Genomic DNA, 20,884 nt, shown 5'->3' with positions numbered 1-20,884 from the left:
TATTTATAAACTAAATTACAGTAGATTCTATTAAAATTTTTGTTAAAGGCTAGGTCATTTAGTTGCTTAACGGCAGCTTTTCTCTGCACATTTGATAACCTGATATTTTTGCAAAGTTAACCACCCGTTAACAACTTTTACTTTAACTATCGGTTAAAGTGAGCATTAATAACAACATTTTTTGATGTTTCGTCTAGCGAATACAATTTTTGATTAGCTACAAAATTGTTAAACTTACTACTTTCAAACATTAATCAGCTTCAAGTTTCTCTTTAGTTTACACCAAACTTCTGTTGTTATTTTACTCAATAAAAAATGAATAATTCTGCATATTAAATAGATTTTTTTAAATAATAAAAGGCGTTTCTAAGTGTTAAAAAAGTGGGATTTTTATATGTCATCTAATAGGTGAAAATTGTCTTTGCACTAAGCTAATTTGTAATGTTTAACCAATTAATGTAAAACTGTTAATTTTTATGATTATATAGGAGAGTGTGAATTAATGTTAATAGTCTGGAAAGAAATAAAACTTAAAAATCGCATAAAATTCGACAATATAATTTTTTAATTGATGAAATTTAGAAGTAATTATACTTTAATGTCTTCTCTGTTCGTAATTTGCCTGGATTTTTATATTGTTTTTAATTGGGGATTGTAATCGTTTTCATCACCTTTCTTTAAAAAAAATAATAATAATTTCTTCTGAATATCTTCTTTCTATAGCCAAAAATATATTAATTCGTATTATTATCAATCTATAATGATTATATTATAATTCTTAGGAGTGCAAACAGGTCTACTTTGGTTGATTTATTGCATCTCGACTTCGTATTTTATAGAAGATTATAATAATTTATATAATATAAAGTAACTTATTTTATTTTAAATTATTACGATTTTACGGAATATTTTCTTCTAGACGTTATCCCAGTGCATATATCTTATTTTATTCCGAATTTATTATCTTCAGGACTATATTTTATGGTAGACTTTATAATTTTATATAGAAGATTTCATAGAAAATTTTTATAATTTTCTATAGTAAATTTTATTCTGGACTATCCTTTAGTCTTCTATGGAATATTTCATTCTAGATCCACACTCTTGCATACTTTTTCTGACTTTTATCATATAAGAAGATATTTTATTGCCATTTCCATATCACGATAATATATTTTTCTGTTGTATCTGCGACTATCTATAAATATACATTCTGGAATTTGTATGACGAAGAAAGTATTTTAAATTAATAAATGAAGAGAACTGGGTATCATATTAAACTCATTCTTTAATTAAATAAAATCAACCAACAAGTCAAGGTTAAAAATATGCAATTTTTTGAGGCTTTGGTTCAATGAGAAGGCAACAGTTGCTCATTGTTTTCGTTTTCTACGGTAGTAAGAAGGAAAGAAAAAAGAAAAGAAAAAAAAAAAGGAAAAGATCACCTGTCGAATCAAAGCACTTTACTTTACCCGAGGGTTGGGTGAGACTTTAACATGGGAAACGTAAATCTCACTTCCATTTCTCTACTAAGGACAAAAAGAGTGTTCATTCTAATGGAAGTGCCTATATTTACGAGCGTTGCGCCAGATAACGTAAATCAGGCTTAGTTGTACCCTTTAACGTTAAGACTTAGTTTAATGGAGTCTTGCTCCTTTGAAATTTGATGATTCGATGTACAACGTGTTAAAAATTCTCCAGCCTGTATATATTATAATTGATATCGTGCATTATTGTATTGTTATTCATAAATTTACACATTCGACCCATAAATTCTCAAGGTACTTCACTCGTTATAATTATTTTCAATTATGTCAGTCGAGTTCGCCTACAAGATTCCAACTTCTTAGAGATTTAATGCGTGGGGAGTGCATAGAAATGATTTCTTTAAGGATCTAACCAACTTTCTTTGAAATACGGATCTCTTGTGCAAGTATGAAAATTAAAAAGAAGAGAGATAATAAATGATCTTCTAGTACTCTTTATGACGGGTAAATCTAATTATCCGCATAAGATATACTGTTTTTAAGTTCGTAATGTTGTCATTTATGATAATTTTAGAACCTGGAAAACTTAAGAAGTTTTTAAACAATTTTTTTCTCTTTCTTCTTTTCAAAAAAAGAAAAAAATTAATAAAACTTTACGAATTTGAAGAGATTTCAAAAATACATTCGTCTACTTCATAAATGTTGAATAAAGTAGGAATTTTATAAGCGCGACTGCAAACTTGGTAAGAGTTTAATTAGTGAATAAATAAAACATTGGGGATTGCACATTGTGTAAATGGATCAGACTATTTATAAAGATATTCACTTGGTAAATTTAGAAAACTCGAAGCAGACGGCGTTTGGTTGTTGCGACGACGACTGCTGTTGATATTATCCGAGACAGATGGTAAACAGTTCTAAGTTGATCCAGCGCATCTTGTCACCATCCCTATTGCTTATGACGTGACGTCACGCACAACATTTCTGTCGCGCCGAGAAGCTTAGAGCTTCCGTTATAGTCAACAAGATTATTAAGCTGCGAGTTGATGAGTTTGATGCATCATAAGGAATTACTAACAGGAAAAGTTTGAATGTAAATTTTCCATCTAGAATTCTCCCGAATGTAATATACTACTAAAAGCAATACCCGATCTCATAAGTTTCGTGTTAAAGATCAGTTTTATGAATTACACAATGCATCCGAGTTAATTAAGAAAACTTTTAAAAGAATTTTCTTTCGTTCTAAATGAATAACCTCATTTAACAATAAATAATCGTTAAAATTAACTTTGCACCTGTTAGGTTTACCCGCTTTTATTCAAACTGTTTAATGTTTGTTAATAAAATTTTCTTTATAATCCGTCGGTAGCCGTTGTAAATGTTTAGTTTTCCCTAAAATTTCTCTTGTAAATTGTTGTTTATAAACAGCCAACGGAGATGTACGTGTTGCTATACTTTTAATCCTTGTAACTGTTTAACTTCCATTTGAATAAGTCACTGTTATTAATCATGCAAATGAGCTTCCGCATTGTCGTTGCCAAACAGAGAGTCCTTAGGCCATTTAGATGAAGAAGTGAACAGTCCTTTTGTCCATGTGTAATGGTGGGTATTGTTGTTATCAATTGAAGAACAATTTATCAACATAAGATTTGGTTAAACTCCACTCTTACTAAATATAGGCAAATGTATATGTACATTTAAGCTTCTAAACTTTCTAAGGAAAGGCATCAAATTAATGAAATTCCAATCGACTCGCCATTTCATTATACTAATTGCAAAATGTTAAATATATTCCTTGTAATCTAAATGTGATAAATTAAACGTGATGCAAAAAAATTTACAAAGAATTTCATGTTTTTTTTCTAGTTTAAAGTTTGTTCATATCAAAATTAATTTTCGAAAAATAAATTAAATAATAATTAAAAAAATTTATTGTGGATTGACTCGTAACAGATGTTAAAAAGTAATTTTTAAACAACATAATAATTAAAAAAAATCCTCTGATTTGAAAAGATTATAATTAATGTTTAACGATGTATAAAATTATAGTTCTTTAATCATAATTTCCCCTTTATATATATAATTTCTCTCGTTTAAATTTATCACTGGGGAGCAAACATAAAAGTAATAATTTAAAGTAATTACTATTAAAAATGTTTTTAAATCGTTTGATATATTTTATGAAGTGTTTAATTTTTCCATTCTCTCTTTTAGATGACGATAAAAATCATTTTTAAAAAGTCCATCCGACTTTTAAAAGTGTATAATTATAATAATAAAATCTTTATAAATTTAATGATTTTTTCCTTAAAAAATTATATTTGTGATAAAATGTTTTAATTAATTTTATCGTCTTTCTAACATTATTTTTATAGTTTAGATGTTATTAATATAAATTTTACTTGCAAAAATATCGTATTTAGAAGCTTAAATACGCTTTAAAGCTGATAATAAAAATTTATCGGGCAAATTATTTATATTAATAATTTTTATAAAAATAATTGTTCGCTTTTAATGCTTATTTATTTATTATTTTCAATTCTTTTCCGCTCTATGAGAGCACTGAGAGGGCCTTTTTTTCCCCCAAGCTCATAGTGGATTTCGTCAGGCCCACAATGGGGATAGTGATATCCGGGACAGACCGCTCCCAAAAAGTTCAATTTTAACCCTGTATAGGGTATATTTTACCTAAAGAAATTGATATAAATTCCAATTTTTAAATGAATATATAATATAAAAATAGCTTAAGTAATTGCTATGCAAAATTATAAATGTAATGCATTATTTTAATTAACTTTCTAATCACTCCAATTACTTTCATGGGTTTAGAAATTATTTGCATAAGCTTTATTACTAAAAGTACGTTTAGTGCCTTAAAGATTACGTAAATATTTTTAAAAATCGAATAAAAAATTTTCATTTTTGCACTTTTAATCACATTATTTTATTTTATATATACGTAAGAATTGTTTTAATTTTAATTTAAATTGTAAAAAAAGATACAATTAATCTTTTTAAAAAATTGTATTTTTGTTTAACGTTTATTAAATACTTATTAATTAAAATAATTTTCGTTTGTTATTTTATAATCTTTCAAAATTATTATTAAAGTACTTAATTTTTTTAGGGAAACATTTAAGAGTAATTGTAAAGTTTATGCTAAAAACTCTTTATAATTGGATTAAAATGTTAACCCGCTTATAACAAAAATGTTATATACAATTCTCCATAACCTGGGGTTATTTGTAAACCCCCCCCGGATATAAGGAATTGTAACTGTAGTAAATCAATACTAATATAACGTTATATTTTCTTATTTTATGAAATTTTTAAAGAAAATTTATCGATTCTTATACCTTTCAATGGGAAATAAACGAGTCCTACCATTTCATAAATTTTAAAAGAACAGTATATGAAAATATTGATAAAATTCTAATTAAAATTTAAATTCAATTACTTTACTTAATGTTATAAGTAAATAATATTATAATGTTATACGTAATTATCTATTATTTCCAGTAAATACTTAATTACGTATTAATTAAAATTATTTTTTAATCTATTTGTTCAAATAAGAGATTGAATAATATTTAATGTTAATTCTTTTCGTGTTTGTGTGTCTTCAGGGTGCGTCCTCCAGTTTAGTTGTGAAATTTGCGGACACCGAAAAAGAAAGACAATTGAGGCGGATGCAACAGATGGCGGGTAACATGGGGCTTCTCAATCCCTTTATGTTCAACCAGTTCGGTGCTTATGGTGCTTACGCCCAGGTAACGTATCCATTCCAGCAAATAATTTGTTTACCTTACTCATTTTTGAATATTGCTTCCAACGCATTCTCCTGATATACGCCTATACCTGTTTGTAACTTTTGTGTTAACGCATGATAAGACTGTTTTCTGGTTAAAACAATTTATTAAATAACTAATAATCACAACCGAACAGCGGAAAAAGATTAAAAGATCTTTTAAGATAATGCTTGAACTGTTTCTACTAATTATACACATTTTTCTTTGGCATTTTCTCTTTGATTTATCGATAGAATATTATATTCAAATATAAAAATTTCACGAGTATAAGAACAAACAACTTGAATTATTATTATTATTTAATTTTTTATTCCGTCTGAATAGCAGTTTTTGTTAGTTAAATATTTCTAAAATTATGTCTTTCTGTATTAAACTTTAATTGCCTGGGGAAAGGTTGGAGAAAATTAAATGATTTTTGCAATATCTATTAAATTTTTAAAAATATACGTACGTTATTTTATGCTATAATTATATTTGTTTTAAAAAATGTCTTATTTTTGTTTAAATGAATAATTAATGAATTATAATAAAGTTATAAAATTTATATTAGTGTATATTGTAGAGTAGAGCAATGTCCATTGATGAGTGTGAAGAAATACGTTTAATTTTTAAAGATAAAGTAATTAGGAATATAAAATAATTGCAGCCATTTGGAAAATATGTTGCTGTTTTATTAATTAATATATATATAATTATATATTTATCAGTTATTTAGAAGATAATATTAATGATTTTAATAGTTGTAATATATTCAGAGACGTTAATTTTCTGCCCGGAAATTTTATATGAAGATTTAGAATATTGAAGACGTACATAATTAAGGTTGTAATGGTTATTAATAAGTTATACAATATTAGCTACGAGTTTAATCCTTATTAGTATAAAATATCGAAATCAGTTCTAAATTAAATTGATATAATATTAAATTAAATTTTGCAAAAATTCCATTATTTAATTATCGAATCTTTAACAGTAATTAATAATTAAATAATATGACAAGGGAATTAATAATCGAAGATAAAAAAAGATGCGAATATTTTCCTGTTTGGCCATAATTAAAACGAGTCATGTCCGCTAAGGAAATAAAACTACATACCATCCATTTAAACTTAACCAATTCAGAATTAATTCCACATAATGCTTCTAGGATATCTATCGTTAAGCTCCTTTGGTAAAGACAAGCAACCATTCAACTTTTCTAAATTATCCTTTGTTGTCCGACCGTATCTTTCCTAATTCCTGTTACACGTCTCATAGATTTACAACATCTTTCAGCTAAGGCATCAGATGGGTGGAAATGACCGTAAAAACGTCGAAAAGTTCTAAAGAATCAAATCATAATAATTTCTATTTTGTCTGAGAGAAAAATGTAATACTCGTCAGACAATACCTTTAGCGTGGGTAATCTGTTAGGCAGAGCCATTTTTCATTTGAGACCAAGACTGCTTGTCAGTTAAGAAGCAACACTGTAAAATCCTCAGAAACGATGTAAGCGTCATGCCGAAGGGATATGAATGCCAATATAAGTTGTTTATAGCCTAAAATATGTTCGTTCTACAATAACCGCTTGAAAAGAATTTTTCGAGCTGTATCGCCCCTATTCTTTCACGTCGTATACTTCAATATTGCGAGATTTCAGCTGTAAATATCTTCATGTTAAGATATGTGGTTACACCTATAGCTAAATAATCTTTGACAGATTTAAAATCCCCTCAAAAAATCAATCACTGCTTTATATCTTTCCCGGAATGACTATTTTCATTCATAAAAACCTCTATTATACCATAGAAAAATTCTTATTGTAGTATAAACCGTATGTAATGCGCGCTGGATCATCGCTGAGTTTTCGTTTAGCAGGAAGAAAAGGCAAAGAAAAAGATGAATTCTAATTTCTTTTTTAAGTCGTCGTAAATTTCAATTTTACAACGGTTCATTAGATTAAATCGTCTTCAAGTAAAAGTGGACCCGAAAAATTAGGATCCGGTTATACTTCCGGACGATTTTATTCTTTTAAATTTAATATTTTCGAAAAATAACATCTGAAATACAAAAAATAATACTTATTTTACTTAGTTTTATTTAATTTTATATATATTTTTTTAAGTTAAAATATAAGTTTGTGATATTTTCTTAGCAAAAATATCACCAAAAGTATTTTCCTTTTTTTGTAAATCGTATAAAAATAGATCTGATATATTATACAAGATCAATTTTTGTATAGAGGAGATATTCAATTATATTAAAAAAATATTCTTTCTATTATAAACTATTTTCTGGCCAATAACCATAAAGCTAATTTCATTTTATAACTTAAAAAATAATTCTTTTCTTCAAATAAAAAAAAATAATTAATTTTATAATCTCCTTTAATGTATAATAAAATTATTATATAATATATTTATATTTTAATTCATATAAATTATTATTTATTAATTATTAAAATATTTAATCGTTTAGCGGATATATTTTAATTTACAAAATTAGTGTAATATATTTAAAATTTATTTTTATAATTTATGAATAACTGTTAAATATAATTTTGTTGAATTAAGTAGCCAATGTTAAAACACGTAAAATATTTTTTAAAGTATTTTAAATTAATATTAAATCGCATTAAACCGTCCAACGTGCTTTACAACTTTTCTGTGTAAGCGCTACTGGTACAGTGTCTCCATCTGTCGACTAGTTAAATTTTTTTTTTATTTTTTAATATTTTTAATATTACTGTATTATTATTATTAATATCTTTTTAATTTATTAAAATAATATATTAATTTTTTTATATTCTTAAAAATATTATTCGTAATTTGAATTTTGAGATTAAAATTATATAAATACAAATAGCAAATATTTATGAGTTACTTGTATTTTGCATTTTATTAAAATAGAACTTTTTGTTTTTTTTTTCTTTAAAAGAAGAAATTGCTATAAAATATAACGACTGTTTATATATTTATTTCTTAAAAATAAACATAATTATACGATTCAATTAGTTTTGGAATTCTCCTTCAGAGGGCGGAATGACAAATAATATGTACAGTACAGATAATGGAGAAAGCGGACGAATATTTATTCTTTCCTCTATTTAATTAAATACTAGTTAGTTTTAAAGGAATGTTATTCATTAATATTAATATGAATTTTAGATAAAATGTAAAAGCTCAATTACAATCGTGACGTAATGAAGTCCGGAGGTCAAATCATTGGCGGGAATTTTGATGCACGTGTATAAAACTACTGTCGACTCCGCATAAGTCGACACCCCAAGGGGAAGTGGAAATGTGTCGAGTTATCCGATGTGACGACCAATGCGAAGTTGGAAAAAAAACCACAAAACTACAATTAGGAAAATACAGTAGTGCGTTATACAGTAGTATAGGCTTACGATACATTGTCCTCCCTTTACAATTACTCTGTAAATGAAAAATGGAAAAATTCGTTTAGTGTTGTTTGTTTTGAGCATTTAACTGTCTCGACTTTCTTTTTCAACGATCATGAACGCCTTGAAAACATCATCTTCGCAATTGCCAATGCCTCTAGCGTGAGAAAATGCAAAATTGGATTCTGGTGTGGCGTTGATGTAGATTGTATATTTTCTTTTGTTTCTTTTATTATTTTATACATAAAAATACATAAAATATTAAGGCATTTTTATTAATATGTATATATATATATATATATATTAATTATATATTAATAAATAAATCGACTCCCTCTCCTGAAAAAAATGAGTTCGCACCACACGTGCGGAGTGAATTCATTTTTTCAGGAGGGGGTGACGACTTATCGGAGTGTGGGACAGCAAAAGTATGTCGACTTATCCAATGGTGACTAGTTAAACGGTGTCGACTTATGCGGACTCGACTGTATTTATTTAGTGAAACTTGAGCGCTTCTATATTTAAAGACCTTTCTATATTAAAGTAAACGTTAGTGAGGTATAAGTCTGGTATATGTACTGTATAGTATATACTATAATATATGTTTATAAAATGTATATTATATATATATGCTATAATATGTAATAATGTAATGTATTGTAGTAAATGTAAGGGTCTGCTTAATATTAATATAAAATATACTTAAATATTTTTTTTATTTTCAAGTTTTGTATTAAAAATAAGCTTATTAATTATATTATTAAAACAATATAACAAAATAAAGAGATATGCTACTATAATACATTTTATACTTGGATTTATATGAATTAATAAGAATTTGAATTATCTTTAACTTTTAAATTAGGAGAAAAAGATGTTTATAATTAAAATGATATTAAAAATATAATGATAAACATTTTCAAACTTGCTTTAGTATTGTTTTGAGAGTAAATAAATAAATAAATAATCCAAAAGGATCATCCATTAATTACATTTACAGCTTTTGAGCTACTTCTGACCTTCTCAGTTGTGTATATCAATTGTACACAAAGAAGGGAGAGAGAAGTTTCCTTTACTTGTACAATAGTTCACGGAACCTCCCAAATTGAAGAAATGATTAAAAAAAAACTTGTACATATATTTTCTAAATGATATTTTATTCACATGATTAGTAAATAGGTTTATAAGAACAAATTCATATTCCACTAGTACCATTAAAAAATCCATGTAGGCACTATCTCCATCTTATCCTTTCCCATTGTGTACAATGATGTACTTTTTATGACTTCCTTTCCCTTAAAACTCTAATCTAATGGATAATCTCAAATCAAAATTACTTTTACCATAAAATTTTTAGTTATTGTATTGATTTAGCATTTTTTACTATAAATTATTTTTAGTAAAAGTTTGGGTCTTCATTCTGTAAAGATTTTGGTATGCTTTGTTTATATTACTGTTGAAGATGTGTTTTCTATCAACCTATCTTGAAATGATTTTTGATCCAATGCAGTATAATAAATCACAACCATTAAGAATAAAGAGGTAAATATATTTTTCTAATAGCATATTTTGCTAAAAATAACAATGAGTGAAATGTAGTAAAAATTATCACAAGATAGATTTATAGAAAACAAATCTTCAATAGTAATATAAACATAAATCGTACCATGCCAATAAATAAAGATATATATTTGATATAATATATAAAAATATATCTTTACTTATTTCACTGCCTGTTAACATTCATACTTAATTTGATCAAAATGCAGCATGTGATATCACTAGCTGATAAGTAAAATTCATTTTATTATAAAATATAGTTTTGAAAATTTATAAATTTAATAATATAAAATACAAGAAAAAAATTAGAAAACGAGAGAAAGAAAAGTTTAGTTAAGAAATCAGCTTAAAATGGAATAATTTATAACAAACAAATTTTATTGAATTTACACCGTACATTGCTTTGTATAAAAAAATTTTCAAATAATTTGTAATTATAATAGAAATTAATAATAATAATAATCGATAATTTTATTTATAAATTATTAAAGAGAAAATTTATTTATTATTAATAATTTTTTTCTCTTTTTAGTTCATGCAGCAACAAGCAGCGATCATGGCTGCAGCAGCACAAGGGAGTTATTTGAATCCTATGACTGCATTAGCCATTGCCCAGTTACCCCAAATGACTGCTGTCCCAAATGGTTTAGCCAACCCAACCATAACCCCCACTTCAGGTAGGTATTTATATATAAATATGTTATAATAAACACAAAATCTATGAAATCATCATATTGACACATTACAAAACATGTGTACACTATTCAAAATTCAATCAAATATTAATTATTCACATACATACTACACATAAACATTTTATACTGTGTATATAATATATATAGTCACACATAAACGTTAACAGAATGATATATATTGTTATAATATTTCATATTATAATATAAAGAATAAACAATGTAAAATTTTGGACTTTGTAATTAAATAAAATCTCAAATGTAATTTAAAAATTTATTTAGTAAAATTAAATTTAATTTTAATATAAATTAACATTTGTAAACATTACAGACATGATAAATTAAATAAATTTTGTTATGTTAAAATTTATTTAATTTACTAGAATTAAAAAGTAGTTTTTTTCAAAAAGTCTAGATTAATAAATTTTAAGCTAATTTTTTGTTAATATTTATAATGAAACAATGTTCAAAAATACTAAATTATCAAAATAAAAGGTTTTGGTTGTTTGAAATTGATCTTTTTCAAATTCCAAATAAGCAAAGTTAATTTCTATTATAAAAATAAAATTTTAGATCCAGTGATTTTTAAACTCAATGTAGGGTTTAAAAATCACTGGATCTAAACTTTTACTTTTGTAACGTTAAAGTGAAGAAATTTCTTCAGTTGCACAGTTTATAATTAATTTAAGATTTACAAAAAGAAATTTAAATTACAGTAGAGCATCGATTATCCGACCCCCGATTAACTGACTGATCGGTTAACCGACCGCGTTCTAGTCGGCAAATTCAAATGTCCGCTAGTGATATGGCGTGACAATATTTGGTTATGTCTTGGCTACTTTAATATTATTTTTGTTAAATTTTTGCATGTTTTAGCTGGTAGCACTGGCTCGACCATGAAAGGGAGGCTAGTGTTTAATCCAGACCTAATACACTATACTAATAATGTATTTTTACATACTTTTCGCTTATCCGACTTTCCAGTTATCCGACCAACCCCAGTCCCCAATTAAGTCAGATAATCGATGCTCTACTGTATTCCATTTATAAAAATAACAATTTAAGTAAAAATTACAATAAAATGTTGCCAAGCTAATTGTAAACATTATAAATTAAATTTTGAGCCATTCTTCCTATTTATGCCATTAAAAGCAATAAATAGGTTACAATACAAAGTTTTTTATTTTATTTTTTAATAGTTGATTTTATAGATTAGTGAAATCTTACTACTGTAATTAGATTTAGTAAGTTCTTGATAAGTTTTTATCAAAATTTAATTTTTTTAGTTTTATTTATTGTATTTTCTAAATACAACTGTGTATGACATTTGCTTATTAACCATTTAGATATGATGTTATTTGCATTCATCTATCATAAAACATCATCATTAACATGAATGAAAATAATTAGTTACACTTATTTTATGGATTTTTATATAAATACACCAATTTATTCTTGTATCTGTATAAAAATCTTGTATAAATACAAGTTTAGATAAGTTTTATATCTTTGTAATGATATAAGACTTTTTTTTTAATTTCCAAAACATAAAGACAAATTAGAAACAAATGATTTGTCCAAACTTTGCTCAAGGGAATCAAATTATTTTTTATCATTGAAGAAATACTAAATACTACTACTAAATACTAAACTGTAGTTTTTATAAATTTTTATTAAATTACATTTGTTTGTAACAATCAATAAATGTTTTAGTTATTACTAATTATTAACTTGAGATTATTAATTTATATTATTTCTAGTACAAATTTGGAAATAATAGAAATTAATAATCAGTTTTTATTTTGATTTATTTCATTATCTTCAAATATTTTATACAGTTTTAAATACTTCAATTATAAAACTTTTTATTCTCTACATTATTTGATTTAGAATTTTCTGTATTTCACTTTCTTTTGAGTGTATGTGATGTCATTTGACATTGTGTATGAATTAGACTTGAAAACTTGTTATTAAATAATTTATATGAATTCAATAATTAGATTGATTGTAGTGAAAAAATTAGATTGATTGATTGTATGTTTATATTCCATATGAACATGTATTATGTATGAAAATAGAAAAAGTCCACAAACATCATAAATTAAAATGGATATAATTTAATAATTTGAAGTAATTGATTAGGATCAAAATATATAATTTAGATTTAATTTTTTGATTTAGATTGAATTTTCATCATTACCTATATACAACAGATTTTATTTTATTTCTATAAAAATTATCCCAAATTTATTCTGAAAAGTGTTAAAAAATAATGGAATAGGTTGTTTAAAATATATTTTTAAAGTTCTTATAAAAGTCATATTTTCTGTTTTTACTTTATCATGTTATTTTGTAATCATTGCTAAAAAGAACTGTTATAAAAGATCTCTTTTCCTGTGTAATTAGGGATTATGTTAGAACCTATTTGCTAGAAAATTGTTGTATATTGTAATATTTTATTCCTTATTGTTTGTATTGTTGAATGATCTTTACAAAACTTAGTGATTATTCAGAATTTTATTCCATAAAAAATTAAAATATTTATCTAGAAATTTAAAATTGTCTTAAAGTCTGAAAAGAATCAAAAATCTACTTGTATAAATAATATATGTTTTTTAATCAGGATGAGGATTACTATTTTGCATTTTATGATTATATTTAAAAATTCATTACTTTTCATTTTACAGTAATTTTTGATTAAGCTATAATTGAATATCTATTGTTATACATAAATACTCTTTTTATAACCACTTCATAATAGGAAATAAGAATCAAATAACTGATAATGATAATATTTTTCAGACAATAAACAAAATTGCTTATAATAATTTATAAATTTTAGTAAAATACAATTTTAGTTATTGAGTGTAAAGTCTGATTAATTATCTTTATTATTTCTCTAAAATATTTTTACCAACAACTTAATTTAAACTTATATTATTTACAAATGGGAAATATGTTTATACTGTTGTATAAAATTTAATTTTGATGTTATGTTAAAATTTCATATGAGACATTAACTTATTTTCACTTATTACAATAAAGAATGCAAATTTCTGTTTATTACATTAAACTTTAATCCATATTTGTACAATGTTAATCATTCAGTTAAATCAGATAAAAGATTTTCATAAGTATTTAAGAAATTTAATTTTGATGCAGGCAGCTTTTAATACAATTTAAATCTTTCCTACATTGGATATTGGAACTTATTTAATGTGAACGGATCTTTGTTTATTAAAGCTATAGATTTAAATCTTGTACTTTGTAATACCGTATTTTCGCAGAATGCCGGTCTATTCGGGAAGACCATGAAATCAGATATTTCCGTATGGTAAAAGCCGGCATGCCGGTGAGATTATACATCCCTCTCTAGAAGGCGCATTGAAAAAACGAACGAGTTTTTATTCTAAAACTGTGAAACTCAGCATTACATGAAAAATTACGATTATAGTGAATTCTCGATTTATCGTTCCTATATCAATCGTTTTCCCGCATCTATCGTTTTTTCCAGTCCCAAATAAATATATAGGACTCTTAATTTTTCCGTCCCGTATCATTTGTTTTCCCGCAATGTTCGTTCTGTATTTTAACTAAAATAAAAATGTTATCCTGCATCAATCGTCGTTCTACCCACAACATAGGGCGCTAAACTAAAACACTGGTTTTCGTGTACTAAAATAAAAGCGCGCCACTTTTAGAAGTTAAACACTAACGTTCGTGTACGAAACTAAACAAAATCTCCAAACAGCTTTTGCTAATATACTGTATTTATCTAACAGATTAATAATATACAGTATTGTATTATAATATTGAAATCAAACCGAAATACGCAGATTATTGTCTTTTCCTGGATAATTGTTGCGATTATTTATACAGCAATTAAATGTTTTTTATTTTATTGTACCGTACATATTGCGTGTGTTTTCTAGTAAAATCGCTTTGTTAAAAGACAGTTAAGCTATTTCCGCTTTAAGTTAGCCACTGCAGCACTAGTGCAGTGAGGTTCAGAGCGCTGAAAACAGAAGTTAATATGGCTGCCATCATAATTTATATGAAAATTACGTACTTCAAATGAATATTGTGACATACGAAAATATATTTTGAACTGGTTACTAGAAAAATTAGAAACGCGCTTTTCCATGTAATCTATACCGACATAGACGTCCCAGATTTATTAGTAATGACGAATGCCCAGGTTATACTGTTGTTGTTTACCATATAACTAATGCATTTTTACACAATATAGAATTTTTTTGATTGCCTGCCTCTGATATACCAATATATTAGGTATTCTTACCAGAAGAAAACAGAGCAAATTACAGTATTCTTAACAGTTTTTTAAATTAAAATGTAGAATAAACACAGCTTCGAGTGCAAATGCGATATAATTTTGTATTACAGAAAGTCATCATATAAACGTATCATCGGAAAATACACGTTTCATACGAGATAAACAATAAAAACATCGACGACATAAATTTCTCGTGTCAATCGTTTTCCAGCATCAGTCTTTTTTCCCTCCAAGTCCCGCCAAAAACGATAGATCAAGAATCCATTGTATATGTTTAATTTCTTCATTTTGTCTTCTTTCTAATGACGTAAAATACTCGTAGAATTCCGAAAGTGCTGTTTTTAACGTATATTTTATTGTTATTTGATTCAAAAACGCAAAAACAAACATATTAAATTTAAGAAACTCGCCATAAATTATCTCCTTACACCGATTAACATCGGCTTTGTGTGAAATTTGAGAGGAAGGTGTTACTTTTAAGGTCAAAGTAGATGGTCAGTGTAGCCCACACTGACTAACTACTACTGCTAATGCCAATAAGATGTTAATTGTTTTATTGTCTTGTAAACGAAAACTTTCTTCCTGATTTTCAGTCAGTCAAATTACAATGTTATTATTTTATTGTACTCCAAAAATGTTTTCTTTAACTTTTAATTAACAACTAGTTTTGTTAGATCTGATTAATTTTATATTTTAGTCGCTGTTTAACCAGCGTGCTGGTGTCCCCGTTTTGGTGCAGCATGCGGGTCATTCCGCGAAAATACGTTAAAATTTTTCTGCATTTCAGCCTGTATTATAATGCATTTCTTTGTATAGGATTTATCCTAATTTATCCTGCACTGTACAAAATTAATTTAAAAATAAAAATAAAATTAAATGATAATATTATTAATCAAGTTGCAATAAACAACTTAGTAAAAACAATTCTTTCTAATAATAAAATTAATTCAGATTAATATTTTATATATTTTTAAATGATAAAATGAAATGACTTTAAAGATAGAATAAATTAATCACTCTTAAATAACCAATAAAGAATTTAAAATACTATAATTTATATGGTCATTGAAAAAACAGAAACAAATAATATTTCTTATGAATATACTATATAATATGAGATTGTATATCATTATATATCTGTAAGTTTTTTTAATATAATGATACATTACAAAAAAAATCATTTTAAGAATTTTTACATTTGCTGCATATTCTGTTATTTATTGCAATATTTATATCTATGAAATGGTTTTTTGGGGTTATTATTTATGGAAAAAATAAATAAATTTAAGTTTATTTCATAAGTTCTGTTTTTAAGGTTCCAAATTAAAGCAAACTTCTTAAATCAAAAAATAGTTTTTGGTGTTCTTTACCTTTAGCAAATCTACTATTTAGTAAATTAAAATGAATGGTGAAAAAATATAATTATGAATATAAGAGAATAAGTAGTATAAAAAAAAAAATTGACAGCAAGGTTTCAGTTTGATAAGTGTTCATTTTTGAATTTAGCTTATTATTATCAGATTATGTATGGTTAGTGTTGCCACCTGGACAGTCCGGGAATTGACTCGCTATCCGGGTGAACTATTAATTTTGTCCGGGAATTTCGTAGAAATTGTGAAATTACGATGAAACAAAGCTCTTGCAAATATTGTTATGTATTTACACCATTTGAACAACAACAGACCTCACACTCACTGAAACTCATCTGCCATTCTGCCATGTTACTCTGTTTATGCTGACGTGTGACACGCAACCTGTCTCTCCACCTTTTTTTTTTTCTTTGCTCATATGTTACTCCTACGCAAGTCCCTAGTCCCTACCTGTAACTGATTTACCAGCATGCATGTTATTCTTTGCATTGTAAAATGACATTGCGCATGTGTCAGGAACTTCTGTTTGAACAAACCTGACCTGCTGTCCGGGTCAGCGATTTTGTAAAGGTGGCAACACTATGTATGGTACATTAATATAGTAGATAGTAATTTCTTAAAAGTTTATATTCAATATCTTTGTTATGTTATTCTTGAAGAAAATCAAGTTTTGGATTGGAATTATTGATGATTGATGAATATGAACAATTATACGTTAATATTGTAAATTGTAAATTTAATACATTTGAAATTAAATAATACAGCTTTTATTATTTAATTAGCAAAATTATTTATTTATAATCTCAATTACATAATTCAATAGTATCAAAACCTCTCAGATTTTGAGAATATGTTATGATATTAAATCAGATTTTAATAGTTTAGTTGCTTTGATACCTTAAACTAATATCATGTGTTGAATAATTTTGTATTACAATATTAATTTATGTTTTATTTAGAGCATAACTCATTTAATATATCAAAATTGATGTCATATTTATATTCAAATATAATGTCAATTCTGAATCTTCACAAAGCTGGTTATAGACTATAAAATAACAACACAAAACCTTCAAAAATACCTGCACAAAAATATATTTAAATAATGCCAATTATTTAATTTTTATTTATTAGATAATTAAATATAATAAGATTAAAACAGACACCTTAATTTGTTTTATTTTATTTATTTGTATAATTAAAAGAAATTAAAATTTTTTCTTTGCTTATTACTTTGTTATTTATTCAACCTATTGCTACGGATTTAATATTTTGAATGTATCAGATTTTTACTATAATGCAATATTTTAAGTAAAAATTAAATACAAGAACATGGCTGGTGTTATTCACATTTAATAAATATAAAATATAAATACGACTTTACAAAGTTGGAACTTTGTCTTGTCTTTACTTTCGCCAATCACACCGTTCACTCCGAGGGACTGTGAATCCTAAAGGACTGCTGATGGTGTAAACGGTGGAAGTAAAGACAAGGCAAAGTTCCAACTTTGTAAAGTTGTATTTATATTTTATATTTATTAAATATAATGCAATATGCTTATATTATTTTTAAAATATTTATCAGAACAAATTGAAATTATAATGTATCCAAAGTCTTTCAATAGAATGTATAATCCAAATATTTATTTTGAATATTTTAATTTTTTTTTAACGCTAATTGAAAATCCATATATAGACTGTAATAATGCATATTTGTAGATATTCAAATGTGAAACTCTGCTTAAAAATCTTATGCTTCAGTAGAAAATTGCATTATTCATAGTTTAATGTTTTATGTTTTCATAAGTGTTTTTTATTTTATATTAATTTGGATGCTTTCTGTGTTGTAAATTTCAACAACACAAGTTTAAATAAATCTTTATAGTTTAAAACTTATAATATAAAGGAAAATCTTTCTAAATAGAATTAATTAGATGATTGCTATATGTTATATAAAATTTAGTAAAAAATTTCATATATACTATCCTCTTCCTTTAAGATGTCTATTTTTAATATTAGATAAAATATTTTTAAGAAAAATCTGATCTCCAAAATATATTTATAAAAAAAAAAATGCAAGAAAAGACAACTCTCATTAATAATGGATTTGAAAAAGAGGAATAATACAGTTAATTCGGCTACAATTTGAAAAAAATTGTAAAAGCAAATATATAAATTCCCACTGTCGACCATCTGTTTGTCCATTTGTACATCTGTCCATCTGTCTTTCCTTAATCTTAAGAATGGAATTAAGTAGATGAAATCCGAGATCAGATATGGAAACATTAGGGGCAGGAGACACTAATTAACTATATATTGAACTTCCAGTTTGCACCGGAAGTTGTGTTATTTCAATTTAAAAGTTTTCCCTTGAAAGCAGTTAATAGATGATCAGCACAATTCTATTGTTAAAGGAAAAGTATGATGTATAAGGCAAGCCACTACTAATTTGAGATGGAAAGCATTTATTTTAAATGAAATAAATTAAAAATATGATTAAAAATTACAACCTGGCATTGTGACAATGTCACAATAAATAATCGCTTGTCAATTTTGTGTTTATTTTAAAATTTATTTTGTAAAATTACTTATTTATATTAAAAATATAAATAAGTGATTTTAAATCAAAGGTTATTTCTATTTCTAATTAGTATTTTTCTGTATACAAATACTTGATATATTTGCAAAGAAAATATTTTATATTTATTCAAAATTATATATTTAATATTAATTAATTTTTAAAAAAGAAGATATCACAAGTAATTAAAGATCTAAACTAGTATGTTCACAAACTACACTGTGCTAATTATAAACAATTCAATTGATTTAAGATAGATGGTTAAATTGCTATTTTTTTTTTTAAACAAAATTATTAATTATAAATTTAATTTATTTTAAATTTAAATAAAAGAAGATAATTATAAATGAATGTTAGGAAAATGATGGTCTATTTATTACATTCAATAAAACATCTATTATTTCTATATTTGTTGTTTAGAATATAGGATATAAAAAAACCAGATAAATATTTTATTGAATGCTGAATAAAAAAAAGATAAATATAGCATATTATTAATTAATATTAAAATTTGCAATAATGCATAAGTATTGAAAAGTATTTGTTGTTTTAGAATTTTACAAAGTAAATTTTTGTGGAATTAAAATCTGTTTTTATTTTATTTCTATTGAATATTCTTTTTAAAATAGGACAATATTCTTTTTTTGTAATACTACTAAATTATTTTTCTCATAATTATTTAATAACTGATGTATGGTCATTATCTTATTTTATGTTTGTATTAGTACATTGACATCCAATATCAAAACTTAAAAACATTTTAACAAATCATTTTATCAGTTTTGTTTTTGCACTTATACAGCTTATATATTGTGTTGCTTGAATGTTTTACACACATGATTTGATTATATTTGTTTATTGCTAATTTATTCTAATTTCAGACAGTTCATTAAATATTTAAATCAACTATTATGAATATTTCAATATATATAGAAGATTAAACATTCTTACAAAATCAGAACATAAATATAATGCTCAAAGAATATTTAAAAATATATTTGTTCAAAAATTACTCAAATATGCTCCAAATTTCACAAAACAATAATTTGTTTTGTGAGTTTTGCATTTGAAAAGAATAATAATTTATTCTTTTCAAAAACCTTTTGTTTACAGCAAAAACTTTAATTTTGATGATATGAATTATTAAATAGTTATATGTAGGCTATATATAAAATTTTTACTATTGGGAATAATCTGTTTTATTTTATTTACAATAAGAAACAATATTTTCTCAATAACTTTACAAAACTTTTAATTGAATTTAAAGGTTTTCAAAATATATAAATTTTATTTTCAGTATTAATATGTTTGAAGAAAAACAATAGACAGTAAAGTTAAACTTTTAAATTATAAAAATTATTCTAAAAATGCAAGTACAGTTCTTGAAACATACTGTTACAATAAAAATAAAATAATTAATGTCTGAAAATAGATAATACATATCAGAAATTATATATATAAAAAGACAAAACTAAATAATATATTAAAAATTAAATTTGGCTGATGCAAACATTACACGTAAATATAGTTCTGTTACTAATCAAGAAACATAATATAAAATATTGGTTGAATAATACATTCATGTAACATATTGAACAAATAGTAATGATAAAACATGCACCATTAAACCATATATATAATATTTATTTTATATTGAAGTTTCTTAACTTACATTAGAAATATACTCTAAAATATGCAGTATGATTTGATTCAAT

General features: G+C 25.0%; 1 protein-coding gene across 8 annotated transcripts in view; it reads left to right on the top strand.

Moving 5' to 3' along the window:
• Positions 1-20,884, top strand: part of LOC136985744 (CUGBP Elav-like family member 4) — a 424,677-nt gene that overhangs the window by 315,605 nt on the left and 88,188 nt on the right. For all 8 annotated transcript variants that reach the window (XR_010882380.1, XR_010882378.1, XR_010882383.1 and 5 more), the window contains 2 exons: positions 5,114-5,257; positions 10,768-10,912. Coding sequence is in view for 2 of the 8 variants with exons in the window: in XM_067283092.1 (XP_067139193.1) it covers positions 5,114-5,257; positions 10,768-10,912 (289 nt within the window). In the remaining 6 variants the exon portion in view is untranslated. The remainder of the gene's footprint in view (positions 1-5,113; positions 5,258-10,767; positions 10,913-20,884) is intronic.

Source organism: Centruroides vittatus, unplaced genomic scaffold, assembly GCF_030686945.1.
Source record: "Centruroides vittatus isolate TY-2023 unplaced genomic scaffold, ASM3068694v2 contig_976, whole genome shotgun sequence".
Lineage (NCBI taxonomy): Eukaryota > Metazoa > Arthropoda > Arachnida > Scorpiones > Buthidae > Centruroides > Centruroides vittatus.
The sequence above is the reverse complement of the archived record's forward strand: the minus strand, read 5'-3'. Positions and strand labels throughout refer to the sequence as shown.